This window comes from Amphibalanus amphitrite, unplaced genomic scaffold (genome assembly GCF_019059575.1).
Source record: "Amphibalanus amphitrite isolate SeventyFive unplaced genomic scaffold, NRLGWU_Aamphi_draft 000553F_arrow, whole genome shotgun sequence".
NCBI lineage: Eukaryota > Metazoa > Arthropoda > Thecostraca > Balanomorpha > Balanidae > Amphibalanus > Amphibalanus amphitrite.
The window spans coordinates 39,221-54,961 of NW_024882047.1; the positions used below are offsets into that span (position 1 = coordinate 39,221).

The 15,741-nt window shown below is 52.3% G+C and overlaps 1 protein-coding gene across 1 annotated transcript in view; it reads right to left on the reverse strand.

Moving 5' to 3' along the window:
* The window catches only part of LOC122393767, a 44,624-nt gene that overhangs the window by 5,107 nt on the left and 23,776 nt on the right, over positions 1–15,741 (reverse strand). Inside the window, exons 4-24 of the mRNA XM_043390109.1 lie at positions 10,192–10,473; positions 9,889–9,942; positions 9,426–9,575; positions 8,474–8,542; positions 8,085–8,216; positions 7,544–7,780; positions 6,265–6,406; positions 5,764–6,012; positions 5,331–5,482; positions 4,782–4,902; positions 4,345–4,481; positions 3,921–4,044; positions 3,539–3,687; positions 2,942–3,080; positions 2,628–2,743; positions 2,202–2,294; positions 1,835–2,029; positions 1,348–1,458; positions 1,030–1,134; positions 667–777; positions 399–503 (exon numbers count right to left, since the gene is read on the reverse strand). Coding sequence (XP_043246044.1) covers positions 399–503; positions 667–777; positions 1,030–1,134; positions 1,348–1,458; positions 1,835–2,029; positions 2,202–2,294; positions 2,628–2,743; positions 2,942–3,080; positions 3,539–3,687; positions 3,921–4,044; positions 4,345–4,481; positions 4,782–4,902; positions 5,331–5,482; positions 5,764–6,012; positions 6,265–6,406; positions 7,544–7,780; positions 8,085–8,216; positions 8,474–8,542; positions 9,426–9,575; positions 9,889–9,942; positions 10,192–10,473 — 2,973 coding nt within the window. The remainder of the gene's footprint in view (positions 1–398; positions 504–666; positions 778–1,029; positions 1,135–1,347; positions 1,459–1,834; positions 2,030–2,201; positions 2,295–2,627; positions 2,744–2,941; positions 3,081–3,538; positions 3,688–3,920; positions 4,045–4,344; positions 4,482–4,781; positions 4,903–5,330; positions 5,483–5,763; positions 6,013–6,264; positions 6,407–7,543; positions 7,781–8,084; positions 8,217–8,473; positions 8,543–9,425; positions 9,576–9,888; positions 9,943–10,191; positions 10,474–15,741) is intronic.

Sequence of the window (15,741 nt, forward strand, 5' to 3'; positions counted from 1 at the left end):
GACGACTGGACGGGGGCGTCGTGGTGTAAACCCCGCGAAAACCCAGAAGTAATATTTATGGACGTTCGTGTACCGCGGGATCGCTTCGTTGTGTTTGGTTGGCAGGCTCAGTCTCGGCTCGGCGGAGCTGGCGACTGCCGCCTGAAGGTTAGGCTGTGCCGCCGCGCACTCGGGCGCGGCGGCACAGTATCCAGCCGAGTCGCAGGCCGGCGGACGGACGGAATGCGTCCTACGCCGGTCCTAAGCACGGATAGTGACAATTCGAACACAAAATCACCGAACTTGAAGCAAGTATAAATATGACACAACGAACATAATAATGGGAACCAAATAAATCAATACCATACAAAAGCAAAGCATCTAAGGAGATGCTGCATCGAAAATTGCATATGACTTACATATGACGGATCTTCCCTCGTTTCGCTCGGTGGCCTTGTTTATCTTATTGTTCTGTCGATTCATGCGCACATCCATTGACATCGAGTCTCCGAATGTTTGGTTCACTGGAAGAGGTGGCGCCAGTTGATTGATCAAGTGGCACAAAAGCAATGCTAATAGCGAAAACAGCAGCGCTCTTGAAGGTTAAAATGTTTTGCTAAGCAACATCATTTAATAATCCGAATTTATCAGCAGGTGACGTGACTGGTCTGCGAGTCGCTGTCTCACCTAGCAGATCCTTCTTCAGCATGTCCGACGTGACTCGCGTGGAGCGAATGGCGTTCTCGTCTACATCGTTGGTGAAGCTGGACGCGGTCTGCGTGGTCCGGTGGCCCTTCACTGAAACAGGCAGCACACACAGCCCACTCGGTATTTACGGGTCCCGAGAGTGATAGATGGATACGAGGGAATCGATACGTTGGAACCGATGATGGAACGTTGTACTGTCAATTACGTGTCATCCATTCTGAAAGGCTGGTCTGTAACAAGCGAGCTGTCAATGCAAGCCTGTGAATTTATTTCCACCTCAATAAAAACAACCAGGAATACGTGTGACCGAAATAAAAAGCACAGTCGGCGTCTGCACGTTACCGTATTGTTTCTTGTAGCCGTCGACAGTGAGCTGATCTCGCAGCTCCTCGTCCATAGTCAGGTTGCTGTCCTTCACAGAGTTGACAGAGATCTCGTTCCGTCCAGCTGCCGCGAGAGCATTAGTCACTAGTCAGCATGTTTATTGAATGGCGTAACCGGTATGTAATACAAAACAGACGATTCATGGTAAGACTGGTAAAAGGTCTGCATAAAAAGTGATGTTGAAAAGACAATCCGACTATTATAGTTAAACGTCAGTTGCGTTACGATAGTGAAGACAGGTGCTAAGTGCAAACGTTACGTGTCTACATTACCTACCTTTGATGTTGTGTTGCTCGCTGGTCTTCAGATCCTGTTCGCTACGTTCTTTCTGTACTAGTTTTTGAGAGGTGAGGTCTGCAGTTCCTATCTGTCCACCTTGGACCGAACCTGAAACGAAGCGAACACAGCTTTATATGGGTAATGATGTAAATAATAAACCAATTAGTACAAATCAAATATATTCAAAAGCACACAAACTATGTGTGTTTTTACTAAATGTGTGTTTTCGAATATATTTGATTTGTACTAACAGCTTTATATGTTGACGATTTGTGGGAGGCACGTTGCAAACATATCCTTTTTCCAATTTTTCGCCAACATGAGGCATTTAGGTACAATAAAAATGACTGATGGGTACACATGACCGAAGAGTGACGGGACAGGTTTCGGTAAGTTTTCTTTCTGCTAGCTTTCTATGTTCTAGAGAAATTAGAAGAGGAGTTAGACGGCGGAGTGCGTGACGTTCGAATCCCTCCGCACTGACCGTCTCTGGTGAGGTTGCTGGAGTTCTGGGTGATGACGGTGACGTCCTGCACGTCTGTGACGGAGAAGTTGCGCCCGTCCACCACCGATGAGAAGTCGGGGCCGTTGGTACGCGCCTGGTCGGCCGACTGCGTCTGCACAAAGAAGCCGCCGCGGATCGTCCGAGAGCGGGTCTGGTTCGTGTTCTTGACGGTCACTGCGGCAGAGACAGAGGTCAGAAAACGACTTGGAATCCAGTGAAGAGGGAGGGAAACACGCATCAGCTCGGCCAGTCTGTAATCAGCGCTTACTCTGACATTCTCTGCGGGCACGTTTAGGCTACATTGGGACGCTCGTGGTTTAAGGTAGTGAACACAACTACAACTCACGTTTGATCCACGGCTGGACGCTGACGTTCAGATCTTGGTCCGTCTTGGTGAGGTTCGCCTTCACGATCCATTCAAACTTCGGTGGAACGTAACCTGCAGGAATGGTTTTTCTGCTTTATTGAATATTGGACGATGCGCAATTACGTCCGCTGTTGTCCGAAATCACAAGTCCAGGAATCCATAGAAGTGGCAACGGCGTAGTACTTTTTTGAAGCACTTTCACTCACAGTGCGTGAATGGAAAATAAGTATGTGCATTTCATGATGGGTACCGCACCATCCTTTTAAATAATTTATCAAACAATGTGTGGTGGATATTAGAAAACATAAGGCTTGAATCCTGAATTATGAAAGTAAACATCTAAGTTTACCAGAAACTTATCAATAGAAATTGCCAATTGGCTCGTAAAACAATACGGCGCCATACCTTTGGAGGCTTGCTTTCTGTGGACGAGTAAGAAAACGCGAGCGTTTTTCACCAGCGGATTGCAGAGCTTATCTGTCTTGACATTTGGCGATCCGAAGCCGCACTCGCAACCATTCCTGGTGATCATCGAACAAAGGACGATTGGTCATTACTTTTCATGGCAGTTTATTTCTGGAATAAGTTGAATAAGGTAATGCCTCATCAACTATTTAACACCCGTATTCTTATAATCTTATCTTACATGGCCTTGCTTATAATAAGCATGCATAATTTGACAGCCACGTGTCTTGACCCCTGCGAACCGTGTGACTCACACTCCGAGTATGATGAGGCTGACGCCTCTCTGGTCGTTACACGTGTTGACGCACTGCTCTAGGACGTTCGCTCCCGGCTGCACCTCCCACTGAACGCCGCTTGGCCGCTGTCCCACCCAGCAGACCCGCTGGTGTTCCGCTGCGGAGAGTGGACAGGGGAGGTCATTGCCGGGCCGCTGTCCCACCCAGCAGACGCGCTGGTGTTCCGCTGCGGAGAGTGGACAGGGGAGGTCATTGCCGGGCCGCTGTCCCACCCAGCAGACGCGCTGGTGTTCCGCTGCGGAGAGTGGACAGGGGAGGTCATTGCCGGGCCGCTGTCCCACCCAGCAGACGCGCTGGTGTTCCGCTGTCGAGGCCGGATACAGCGGGAGGTCACCACTGTTTTCACTTCACCATTCTTACCAAATACGAAGGCATAACTTCATAATTCCATATGCATTACAAAGCAGTAAAAAACGATAAAGCTTTGTCAATCCGCGGCTTGTCAGGCTCCGCTAGACAACCACGTCAGACCTACAGTTAGAGTCCCGACGTTCATCCGTCATCAGCCACCTTTATATCCACACGCGTCCGTCCAATTCGGCCACACTAACTCACGTTGGGCGGTGACGGTGGCGACGTTCCTGGTCCAGACGTCAACCGACAGCAGTGAGTAGGCCTTCGAGTCGTCACCAGCGTCCTGACAGCGGGCCATCGGCAGCCGCCGCAGCTGGCCGTCCTGACTGCTCCCGCACAGACAGCCCAGTCTGGCGGTATAGCGCGTCATACGGGCTGTCACACTCATCGCCCAGTATTGGGGTTTCAGGGTCTGCTGAGGTCATTTTGCGTCTCAACGACCGTCACACTCCCAATCGGCATGCCGTCGTCAGACCATTATAAACTTACGTAGCTTAAAAACATTCAATGGCGGATGGACATTGGATAAGCTCGATCACAGCTAACAGAGCCCATCTCGAAGCGAAATATGGTCGACGCTCACCTTCCAAAAGCTGCATACTCTTTTTTGTCGTCCTTGCAAAGCTTCATACACTGGTCGAAGAAAACCATCCTGGAATAGATCTTCCAATGTTTGGGCTCACTGGTGCAGTGCCAGCCCTCAGGAACTGATGGAGAGACGGGTTAGATACCATAAATGGCACCAAGCAGAGTGCAGTGCCTAAGTGTCAAACCTCGAAAGTGGCTGACAGACACGGGCTTAGTACCGAGTAGATACCAAAATGCAACCACATCCTCAGAGCACTGCCACTCGTTTATGTTGACCCAGGTCGTCTATAGAAATTACTCTACTTCACTTACAAAGGTAATTTAAAAGAATGTCGGCGATCCGTGCGATGAGGCACACCGACAGGCCCAGACAGCACACAGCAGCAATGCTGGGTTCATTGTAGCTAGCTGGTGCTCACCGTTGACGAAGCCGCGTTTGTCGAGCATCAGGTATCCTTGCGAGGGGTTGTGTGGAGCGTTGGCGCTTTTGACCACCCACTCGTTGACGTGCACGTTGGTGACGCCCTCTCGCAGGCTACCACAGAAGCAGCCCTCCCTGCGGAGTGGAGAGAGAGAGAGAGAGAGAGAGAGAGAGAGAGAGAGAGAGAGAGAGAGAGAGAGAGAGAGAGAGAGAGAGAGAGAGAGAGAGAGAGAGAGAGAGAGAGAGATATCACTTTTATCGAAAGACTTACACGCCATCTTTCATCAAGGCTTTGGCTTTCTTTTCCAGTGACATCGCAACTCCCCGGATTTTATCAGTGCTGCGGTGCCCATGGTGCTGCGGATCTCACCGAGTATACTGTCCTCTGTAAACCACTCAATATTTGATACATAGCCCCGCCCCTCCGCCACTCACGGTCCGACGGCGACGAAGCGCCGGTCACAGTTGAGCACACACTGCTCCAGCTGGGTGATGCCGAGCAGCGAGGTCCAGAAGACGCCCGGCGACCGGCTCGACACCCACCAGAACACGTAGTCTGGCGGCGGAGACAAGGGTCGCACGGAGGTCACAGGGGTCACACAGAGCTCACACAGGTCACACGGAGGGTGTATAGGTTAAACAAAGGCTACATGAGGGTCACACAGGTGACACGACGGTCATACGGGTCAAATGGAGGTCACAAAGGTCACACAGAGATCAAACGACAGTCACACAGGATACATGGACATCAACCACGTCACACAGAGGTCACAGAGATCACATGGAGGTCGTTTAAGGACCAAGGTAACAAAAGTCATACAGAGGTCGCACAGGTCATGCGCAGGTCACAGGTCATACAGGGGTAACACAGGTCATAGAGAGGTAACCAATTCGCACAGAGGGCATGTGGGTTATACAGACGTGACACAAGTGACCCGGAGTCCACTCACTACCATCCCTGACACATATGAAGGCGGCACTGACCGTACACGGTGTTTTCGACCATGACGATCTGCCGCTCGACGGCCTGGATGCTGAGCACAGAATAGGCGCGCGTGGTGGTAACGTTCATCTGGCACTGGGTGCGCGAGAAACGCTCCAGGTTGGCCGTGCTGTTGCCGCAGTAGAAACCGTCCCTGGTGACAGGAAAGAGGTGCGATTTGGTGAGCGAACGGTACGTGGTGTTCGTCGCATGGCGCTCGCTTAGAGGTAGCTGAGTATGTACAGAGCACACAGCTGGACATGTAAATATGTTGCCGCAAAATTCTTCCATCCTTGCTTGTAAATAATGAACGAAATTATGAGTCATTTGCATTTCATTTCATTTTTACCTTGATCACCGTCGGTGTAATGTTAGCAGTTTTAGCAACAGGTTATCCCGTTTCCTCATCATCTCGTGTATGTGTTCAGTACTCACTTTCCCGGCGTGAGGAACTTGAAGCGCCGCTCGCGGCAGGCGATGAGTGCCTCCTGTAGACTCTCGGCGGCCGTGACGCGCACAAAGTGGGCCGGCGCGGCCGTGCACTCCCAGTCGGCCAGGCCGGCCGGCTGCAGCTGCACCGTGAAGCCGGGGTCCAGCGCGGCCTGGCGACGGCGCAGGTAGGCCAGGTCCTCCTGCGGGATGGTCACCGTCTGCCGGCCGGCCATACCGCACCGGCAGCCGCGACTGCGGGCAGGGGTGCAGGGTGCAGGTCACAGGTCACAGCAGTAGGATACAGGTCAGAGGTTACAGACACAGTACTCGTATGGTGTAGTTTATTACGCATAGTATAGGGTGCAGGTCATAAGTCAAAGAGCGACACAGGGTGCAGGTCGTATCAGGGCACAGGATACAAGACACAGTATGGTAGATACGGACCTTTTTTTACATCATTTCCATCTAAATTGTTGGCTGCAGGTGCGAGGGTGGTTTGCTTACTAGTCGACCCTGGCGAAGTCCTGGCCGAACTTGTAGCAGAGCTCGCCGCAGCCTCTGATGTCCAGTGGCTTGTAGGCGATGTTGGACACGGTGCCCCAGATGACGTCGGACGGGGAGCGGGCTGACACCCAGAACTGCATGTCTGCCCACAGAACAGGGCGACCGCGCACCTCTCATACCGCGTATAACGATTGTTATACATTGGTTTTGCATATTAGGTAACATACTTACTTAACCCTATTAGTGGCAGGCTCCTGGCTACCCCTATTAGTGGCAGGGGGGCTGTTTACGACCCCCCTTGATATCTCGAGATCTAACGGGCCGATTTTCAAAATTCAAACGGCATTCGATTTCGCTCAACGAGATCTACATTTCTAAAAAAAAAATGTCAATAGGGGGGTAGAGGGGGGTAAAAACGGGCAAATTGCAGATACATTTTAGACTGTTTATCACGGCCAGGTTTCTGGACCAATCTTAACGCAACTTTTGCCGATCGATAGAGAATGAACCAGGAATTCACATGGATCCTAAAAATATGCATTTTCAAAAATCATAGGCGGATACAGATCATTGAGATTGGGGGTACACAAAAAGTAAAGTAAATAAGGTTTTTGTTGGTACTGTTTCTAAAAAGGGTGGCAATGGTCTTGTTATGTTACAATTTTCTTATGAGAGAACGACTAAAATTGTATTGGTCATGCATAGGCGGTGTCAGGGCACCTATGTTGGGAGGTAAAAAATAACCCCCCTTTTTGGACGCCTGGATCCGCCTATTATAGCAAAAACGTGTCAAAAGAGGATGCACAATAACTTTGTATATGTTATCACATGATACCTTTCATTCACTGTTCGTAAAACTGGTGCCGCATCGTGATCTTCGCCCAAATGACTCGCCTCACGAATAGGACCCCCAATTCCCAGTGCTCTGGAGCCGCCCCTGGTAAAGTTATGAACTTGAAATTTTCAGGGAATGTGCCCAATTTAGTTTTAGGAAAAGTCAGAAAATTTCAGCATCGTAGCTTCAGCGGTTTCGGAGATATTCCCGAAAAACCTGACTGAGGGGTGGATAAAAACAACCCCCCCCCCCCCCCGCCACTAATAGGGTTAACCAGCGAAGGGGAACCTGTCATAAAGATACCTACTGCCCATCATCTATCATTCGCCGATCTAGCCACGCAAAACGGTAAATGAAGGCGCCGCCGATCTCCTATTTGGGACGGGGCGCCGCCGATGCGCCGCTGGCGCCCCGTCCTCGCTCGCCCCAGTAACCCATTCTCACCTGGCTGGAGGCGCGCCAGGTCCTTCTGGAAGAAGGTGACGTCGATGATGTGGTAGGCGGCGTCGGTGCACGAGCCGATGGTGAGCGGCGCCACGCTGCTCCAGAACTGACAACCGCCGGTGCCGACGAGGAGATAGCGCACGCCGCGCCGCAGCGCCTCCAGCCAGCACTGGTCGACCGTGGCGTACCGCGCCTCCCACGGCCGCCGTGTGGGGGTCACGGAGCAGAAACAGCCACCTGCCGGGACCGCTACAGGGATAGATATCGCCGCAGAACGCCATGGTACCGCAATGCTCCACGGTAACATTGTATGGACTAGCTCATGTACTTGCCGCTGTTACCGAACAAGTCTCAATAAGTGATATAAGGTTGATCCATTTTAAAATTCTGGCCGTTTTCGAATGACATGGCCAAGACGTAAAAAAGGCTCTGTGATTTCGTCCTGGTTAGCTTATAAATTACAAATTGCATTTTTGTAACTTGTTACAAATTTGTTACAATTTACAATTGACATCCTTTCACCGCTTACAAAAAAACTCACGTTTTCTATCTTTCATGGCCCGCTGCACGTTGCTCTCGATGTGTTGTTCGGATGGCTGGAGCTTCCTTATGTTGTTCCGGGCCTGCAGGAGCAAGTTGCCAGTCCCGCTGCTTACCGCGTCCGCAACAGCTCCTGTCAGTACAGGAGGACTCCGCTCGTCATGCTTCACACGGGAGATTACTATCATTACGGTCAGTCTCATATCATTTGGAAGCCTTTCCTCTAGGGATTGAACTGTATGATATTTTCAGCCTAGGAAGACGAATCATTGGTCGGACACTTGACCGTTGCTAGGATGAGCTCAAGGATCTCCTGTAAGATAAGACGTGCACACAGTACTGGTGATGCAAATTATTTCATAAGAGACGCTTTCGTTGACCGTCACGTACCCTGTCCTTTGGCAGCGAGCGTCGCCACGCCTTTCTGGATGGCGCCGGCCGCGCTCCGTCCGGTCAGCCCTGTCGGTATGATCATGCGAGGTTTGTTATTTAATTATTTATGTTTTGTTTATTTATTTATTTATTTATTTATTTATTTATTTATTTATTTATTTATTTATTTTTCCTAACATCCACGGGCATGGGCACCCAATACCCATTGATGGACGTAGTCCAATATACATACCTACATATCACAAAAATTATACGAACAATTTGCGTGTAACATACAAGCTAATAACATTTTGTGTTTCTGTTGCTCGCATTGTCGCGTATTTCTACTTTTCGGCTATGTGGTCCGCACCAAAAATTTATCTGCTAAGAAACCGCCAAATAGGAGTAAAAGGATACGTCTATATAAGTAAAAGTATATGCCGGCTTATACGCATGAGAAACTGCATCAAGCGCTAACGAGTACAAGATTGACCATACCAACTATAAGGTAAACTACTTGTGCTGATCAGCAAAAAGTGAAAAAATGTGACCTGTCATGTCAATCCTGCATGTCCGCGATAACAACTGTTCTTACGAAAGAATGCGAAGAGACAGACATAAATCAACCATCAACGGACGCAAAATAGTAAACGGCAGCTTTATACAGGAACTGACCTCGCGCATACAGGCTCGCACGCTCGGTGGCGTCAGCAAGCATGACTGTCAGTGCCTATATACGTATATGGGGCAATTTATCTGTCAACTAGCTGTCAATAATTCACGACTTTGACCTGTCAACGGCACATACGAGTATCTACCCTGTCATCACTACCACGTCGTCTGCACACGGCAAGCCTAAATCTGTCAACTATACAACTCTAGCCTGTCATCTGCACATTGCAAAACCTCAATCTGCCGCCCGCACACTGCACAGGTCATACCCTTACCCTCCGCAGCCGAGAGCTCTGACCTGGCGACTTTGCCGGTGTGCAGTACTGCAATTTGGCGTCGAACGCCAGCCCTTTGGCACACTTCTTCACGACGTACCGGCCGCCGGTACAGTGGTAGTAGCGTGTCGGGTTCTTGTGCGGAAACATTCCGTTACGGGTGCGACACGGACCTGCGAAGTCAGACGTCGAAAAGGGAAAATACATAGAGGCCGGTCAAGATAACAATTCATTATGTATATCATATATGTAGTGTGTACGTTTTAATTTACTTGTTAATGCGTATTGAACTTACGAGTAGCGGTAAACGTGTGGATTTAAACGATTAAAACGATGCTGCTCTAGTTTTGCAATTGCTCGCCGATGAAAGTGTCTGATTTTGTGCACGCAAGTAGGTAAGAAGGCGCTTATCTGTGCGCTGTCTTCTGAGACTCGTAAAAACTGTCTTCTCTGGGAGACTAATTAACTACATGCGCATTGCATTACCTTTCTTCGCTTTGGCAACTGAAACGCCTCCGGCGTCTCTTGCCAGAGATGCACCTGAAATTGAAACAATGAGGGCGTTAAGACACGATTATTATCGCTACAAATGCATAACATCACATTGAGCTCATCATGTGTATACCTAAACGGGAGTATAAAATATACAATTAACGATATACGCTCTGACCTGAGGTGCCATTGATGCACCAGATACCTCCTATGGTTTTAATTGATTAGCAGATCTTGATTAGTCAAATCCACTCGCTACCCCAGTATCTAACGACTCCTATTTCCGAGACAGCTCACCTGACACACTTCCGCCGAGATCTTGGGCCATATTACTGTACAACATCCTCGTGGTGGCCTTCGACTGGCCGCCGGCTGCGGTCGCCCCCGGCGGCAGGAATATCTGCCGTTCGGCCGGCTCCTCCTCAGCATCGGAGTTGACGATCCGACCGCTGCTCGACACGGCCTCGCGCTCGCTCTTGGGGATCATGGCGGCCCGGATGCGTTTCTCGTCGGGTCGCACGGGCCCGTCGTCGTCGGCGGTGGCGCGCTCACACTCGGCACCCACCTTGTCCACTCCGCCTGTTAGGGGGGGGGGGGGCAGGGGAGCCCAATCAGTTTCAGGTAGTCTTAGGAGACGGCCGCTCAAAGCTCAAGCATCATTCATATCTATTGAACTGCAGGCTAGACAGTGGACGTCTTATTTCACTGCATATACTTTTCTGCATGTGACGATCGCTACTAAAATGGATGTGATCGCACATGCAGCTCTGATCGAGGATCAATAATCACACCTCCGCCAACTCTCGGGTCGGGGCTGCTCTGCTCAGTGCTGATCACACCTACAGCCCAAGGGTCCGGGGGGGGGGGGGTAAGGATCGGCGCCCCCCGCAGGGGGCTGACCGTGGTCGGAGCTGCTGCTTAGCCGGGGTCATCTGGCTCCGGCTGTGCGGCGGCTGTGACTTCGGCCAGTAAGGGGAGTAGCGCCCCCTCGGCCCCAGCTTGGCGCGCGTTTGACCTGGACTTGCCTTGCTTACTGGATGGATTGTCTGCAGGATTGGCCCCGCAGGGGGTTGGCAGTGGCCTGGGTCGCTGTTGGACTGGGCTCCTTGGGCCCTCGCCCCGCGGCGGTCCTGGCCTCGGCCAGCAAGGGGAGTAGCGCCCCCTCGGCCCCAGCTTGACCCATGCTTGCTTACGATTTGCTTTTGATCACTGAATGGACAGATGGTACGGCCCGACTTTTCTTGGTTTCCGTGGTTTTGTTTCTCTTGAGCGGTCTTTGTTTGCTTTTGCTTTGCTTCTCACCGGATGTCCGCGTTTCGTTCGATCACAGCTTTCTGATTCCTTTCCCCTTTTTTTCGTTGTTTTTTGCACCCGCAGGAACACAGCCGAGTTGGGCTAGTGTAAGGGGAGTGGCGTCCCCTCGGGTACCAGCCGGTTTTACTAGGCTAGGCGAGCCGACCCGTACCCCAGGACAACGGGATCCTGGAGGTTGAGCCCCCCACCGTGCGGAGCCAGTCGCGGTGGCTGGGCAACACGCCTCTTTGGCCCTGAGTTCTGTAAGGGCGGGACACTCAGTGGGGCGCCGCACTTGAGGAGCCATTCCCAGTCGTGATGCCGCCGGGGGTGGTGTCGGAGAGGTGTCGCCGGCGGGGTTCGGGCACCTGTGCTCGTCCTCCGTCGGTGGGACTGATCTGTCGCTGCCCCTGGCGGTGACTCGGCTAGGCGTCAAGGGAGGAGGCGGTATCCGACCGTGGGGGGTGGTGAGTCTCTCTCTCCCCCTCGGAAGGTGCCGCCAAGTCCCGTACAGTCAGCTCGGCCGTCCCAGGCCTTGTAGCGGCGCCGTTGCGGAGCGTCGGCGGCCGAGCTGGCGGAGACCAACAGACTCGCATGGATACATTGACCAACCCCTCCTCCCCCTCTCTCACCAATCCCTCGGCTTCGGCCGATTCTCGCCCGCCGGCCTCGGCCGACGGGCGAACGTTGCACGTTCCAAGACAGAAAAATCCCAGAATCCTCATCTTCCGGAGCGCAGACAGGGAGCTGAGCTCCTTGTCGCCCTTCCAGCGAAAGGACGGTTGTGACCGGTTTGGCAGCATCGTCCGCTGCGACCGCATGCGGGACGGAGCACTTGAGGTGGAGTTCCGGAAGGGCGAAGAGGCGACGAATGCCTTAACTGCCACTCGATTCGTGTACTCGGAAGGACGTGCCTCCGGTCGGAAGCTCGTTTCTTTGCCGCTGACGGTGGAACCACACCGCTCCAAGAACTCCTCTCGAGGAGTTATAAACTGCTTCGACTTGAGGAACGTGAGTGACGAGGACATCGCGGACGGGCTCTCGGAGTACGGCGTGACAGCCGCCCGCCGCATCCTCACGCGAAGAGGCACGGTCCCGACAAATAACATCATTCTTACATTTGACACCACCGACATGCCGAACGAGGTCCGTGTGGGGTACATCAAGGTCCGCGTGCGCCCATACGTCCCGGCACCCATGCGCTGCTATCGGTGCCAGAGGTTCGGCCACACGAAGGACAACTGCCGGGGTAGACCCACATGCTCCAAGTGCGCTTCTCAGGACCACACTGACGATACGTGCGACTCGGAGACCCCTCGATGCGTCAACTGCGGAGAGGGGCAGAAACCGCACTCCGCGTATGACAGGTCCTGCCCTACATACGTCAAGGAGAAGGAGATTAACACCATCAAGGCTACCAGGAATCTGTCATTCAAAGAGGCCCGGGAGGTATATAACCAAAATCACCCGAAGACCTCGTATGCCCAGAAGGTGAAAGTGACAAACTCTACCGATGCCTCCCAGATGAGCGTGGCACAGCTCGTGCAGCTTCTCAAAAGATTTGGCCTCACTGTCGTAGCCACTGGTGACTCCGCGGACTCTTCGGCGCCTGGTGCGCCGCCGAGTGACACAGAGCAGACTGCTCAAGAGTCAGTGTGGGGTCCACCCAGTCCCGCTCCAGCTGCGAGCGGTGAAGGAGACGATTGGACCGTCGTCCAGCGCCGACAGGGTGGTCGGCGCCCCCCGGCGCAGGGTAAGGCGCCATCCACCCCGCCCCGCCCCCGACCGCCCACGGCGGTGCAGGAGGCTCTGCGGCGGGGAGAGGAGGAGAGGAGGGCACGAGAGGCGAGGAGGGCTCGCCTCGTTCAAAAGGCCATTGAGGCTAAGGAGGCCTCTGTTGCCGCCTCCGCCTCCGGGAGTGCCAATGCGGCTGTCGCCGCTGACACCCCGGAGACCCCTCAGGCGGGGACTCGGCCCATCATGGGTCCCCCGCCGCCTCCTCCACCTCCGCAGCGGCGGCCACCACCGCCGCTGCCAGAGACGCCTGTGTCGAGGACACAGGCCGCCGCCTCGACATCCCCGTCGGGGCGGCAACAGCCTTCCGCGGCTCCAGGGCGCCTCGCCAAGCGGCAGACGCCCCCGAGCTGGTCGCCCTCGGAGGGTGACGCCCCCCGGGCGAAAAAGCCCCAGCAGGGCTCGAGCCACGCCCGATCTGCCTCTGCTGAAGGGAGGCTACACCGAGAGGGCTCGGGGCATCCCCGTATCCGCTACGGGGGGAGCGCCTCCTCGGAGTTAGAGGACCTAGTCTAGTCTTTCAGTCTAGTCATCTCCTCTTTTATCCTTTTATCTCTCTCGCGCTATTGCGCTTTTTTTACCAGGTGCATTTCTCTCGGTGCTTTTTACCTTTTTTGTGGTCAGTCAGGTATCTGTGTGCGCCTTTGCCTCATGTTATACGCGCCCTTTCTGCGCCTTTTTAACTACGCCTTTTATTCTACAGTGGAACTGTAGAGGCCTCCGGGCCAACTACCAGGACCTACAGTCTCTTATCCGTTGGCGCACACCCCTTGTTTTAGGTCTCCAGGAGACCAAGCTAGCGCCAAACGTTACCTTTGCCATCAAGGGCTACTCTGTTTTTAGAAGAGACCTGGACACCCCGACCATTGCCCATGGAGGTGTGCTTCTGGCGGTTCACCACAGCGTACCTGCGCGCCAGGTGCCGCTGCAGACTCCCCTGCAGGCGGTGGCCGCCAGAGTTGATTTCAACCACCGGGAACTAACTGTATGCTCTTTATACCTTCCACCAGGTATAGCGCTCCCGGTGGCTGAGCTGCATCGACTCGTCGATGAGCTTCCACCTCCGGTCCTGGTAGTCGGCGATTTTAATGCCCATAGCCTGGCGTGGGGATGCGACACGACTGGCACTCGTGGTCGACTTTTAGAATCTTTTATCCGCGATGAGGCGCTGTGTATTTTAAATACAGGACAGCGCACCCATTTTACAACACCCTCCGGTCAAACATCGGCTCTGGACCTGAGCTTAGTCAGTCCACGGTTAGCTCAGCTTTTTACCTGGTCCGTCCATGACGACCCACTCGGGAGCGACCACTTCCCAGTGTGGCTGGAGCACCAGGAGTCCCCAGTGTCAGGCAACCGACCACCTAGGTGGAATGTTCGGAAAGCCGACTGGGGCGAATTCCAGGCCGCTGTAGAGGCCTCTGTTTTATCCAGAGCCGACCCCTCTGTGATGTCTACAGAGGATTTTACATGTTTACTCATTGACTCCGCAAACGGGTGCATACCCAAGACGTCGAGTCAGCCTCGTCGTCCTCCGGTCCCGTGGTGGACCAAGGAATGCGGAGATGCGATTCGTGCCAGGAAGCGCGCTTTTAAAAAGTTTGACCGGAGTAGTACTACTGAGAACCTCATCGCTTTTAAGAGAGCGCGGGCTTTTGCCCGACGCGTTTTAAAGGAGGCAAAGGCTGTTTCATGGCGCACTTACGTAAGTTCCTTAAACCGTTTTACTCCTACGACCCAAATATGGGCACGCATGAAGCGCATTGAAGGCCGGTTCAGCTCTGTTCCGCTTCCGGTTTTAAGAGTGAACAACACGGACATATCTCACCCTTCAGACGTCGCAGAGACGATAGGCCGTGCACTCTATCAGCGCTGCCGAGGAGAGCCGTCCTCACGACCTGCACCAGCCGCCGTGGACTTCAGCACAGCTGAAAATTTGGTGTACAACGAGCCTTTATCTATGGCTGAACTCACGTCTGCCATCAGCTCGTTGCGCAGCGTCTCAGAAGGTCCGGATGCTGTCCACAACGACATGCTCCGTCATCTCCCGGCAGTTGGGGCGTTCCACGACAGATCGACCAAAAAAATCGCGAAATAACACCCTACCTCTCATATTTTGATGAAATTTCGTCTATGGGGTTATCTTGTCCGGCGATTCGTGTTGTGACATTTTCAATCTCATTCGTCCAATACTTTGGGAGATATTGCCCCAGGCAACTTAATGGCTACTATAAAAACTCTAAGTTTCATCCGCAAATATTTAGCTAAATACTGATTAGATTCATATAAAACTGCATATCATCACAATAAGAATTAACCAAAGATTTTGGTGATATCAATTATTTTTGAAAATTTTGCTCTTTTAATTTTTTAACATAAAATTGATTTATAAAAATCAAATTTTGAGAACGTGGCCATCTTTTTTTAAAATTTATTTTTGCAACAAAAGTCTTGTCAACGCATTGACTTTCAATGATGAAAATATTAAAAACATGTTTTTCCCCTAAAGGTCGCTATACAACATTGAATTTCGTCGTACAGTGAAAAAAAATAACAATAACTGTCAACCGGTCTAAACGGAGTACGGTGAAATGTGATCAAGAGCTCATTGCGACGCTGTTAATTCTTTTTAAAGATGCTTAAGACACCTACGAAAGCTAAGCTAGGACCCAAAGATCCAAAAACGTCATAATGGCGTATTGTTTTCAAGAGAGCGAGGTTTAACCCCCTGTGGCCGAGGGAGCGAATGCTAATCACCTT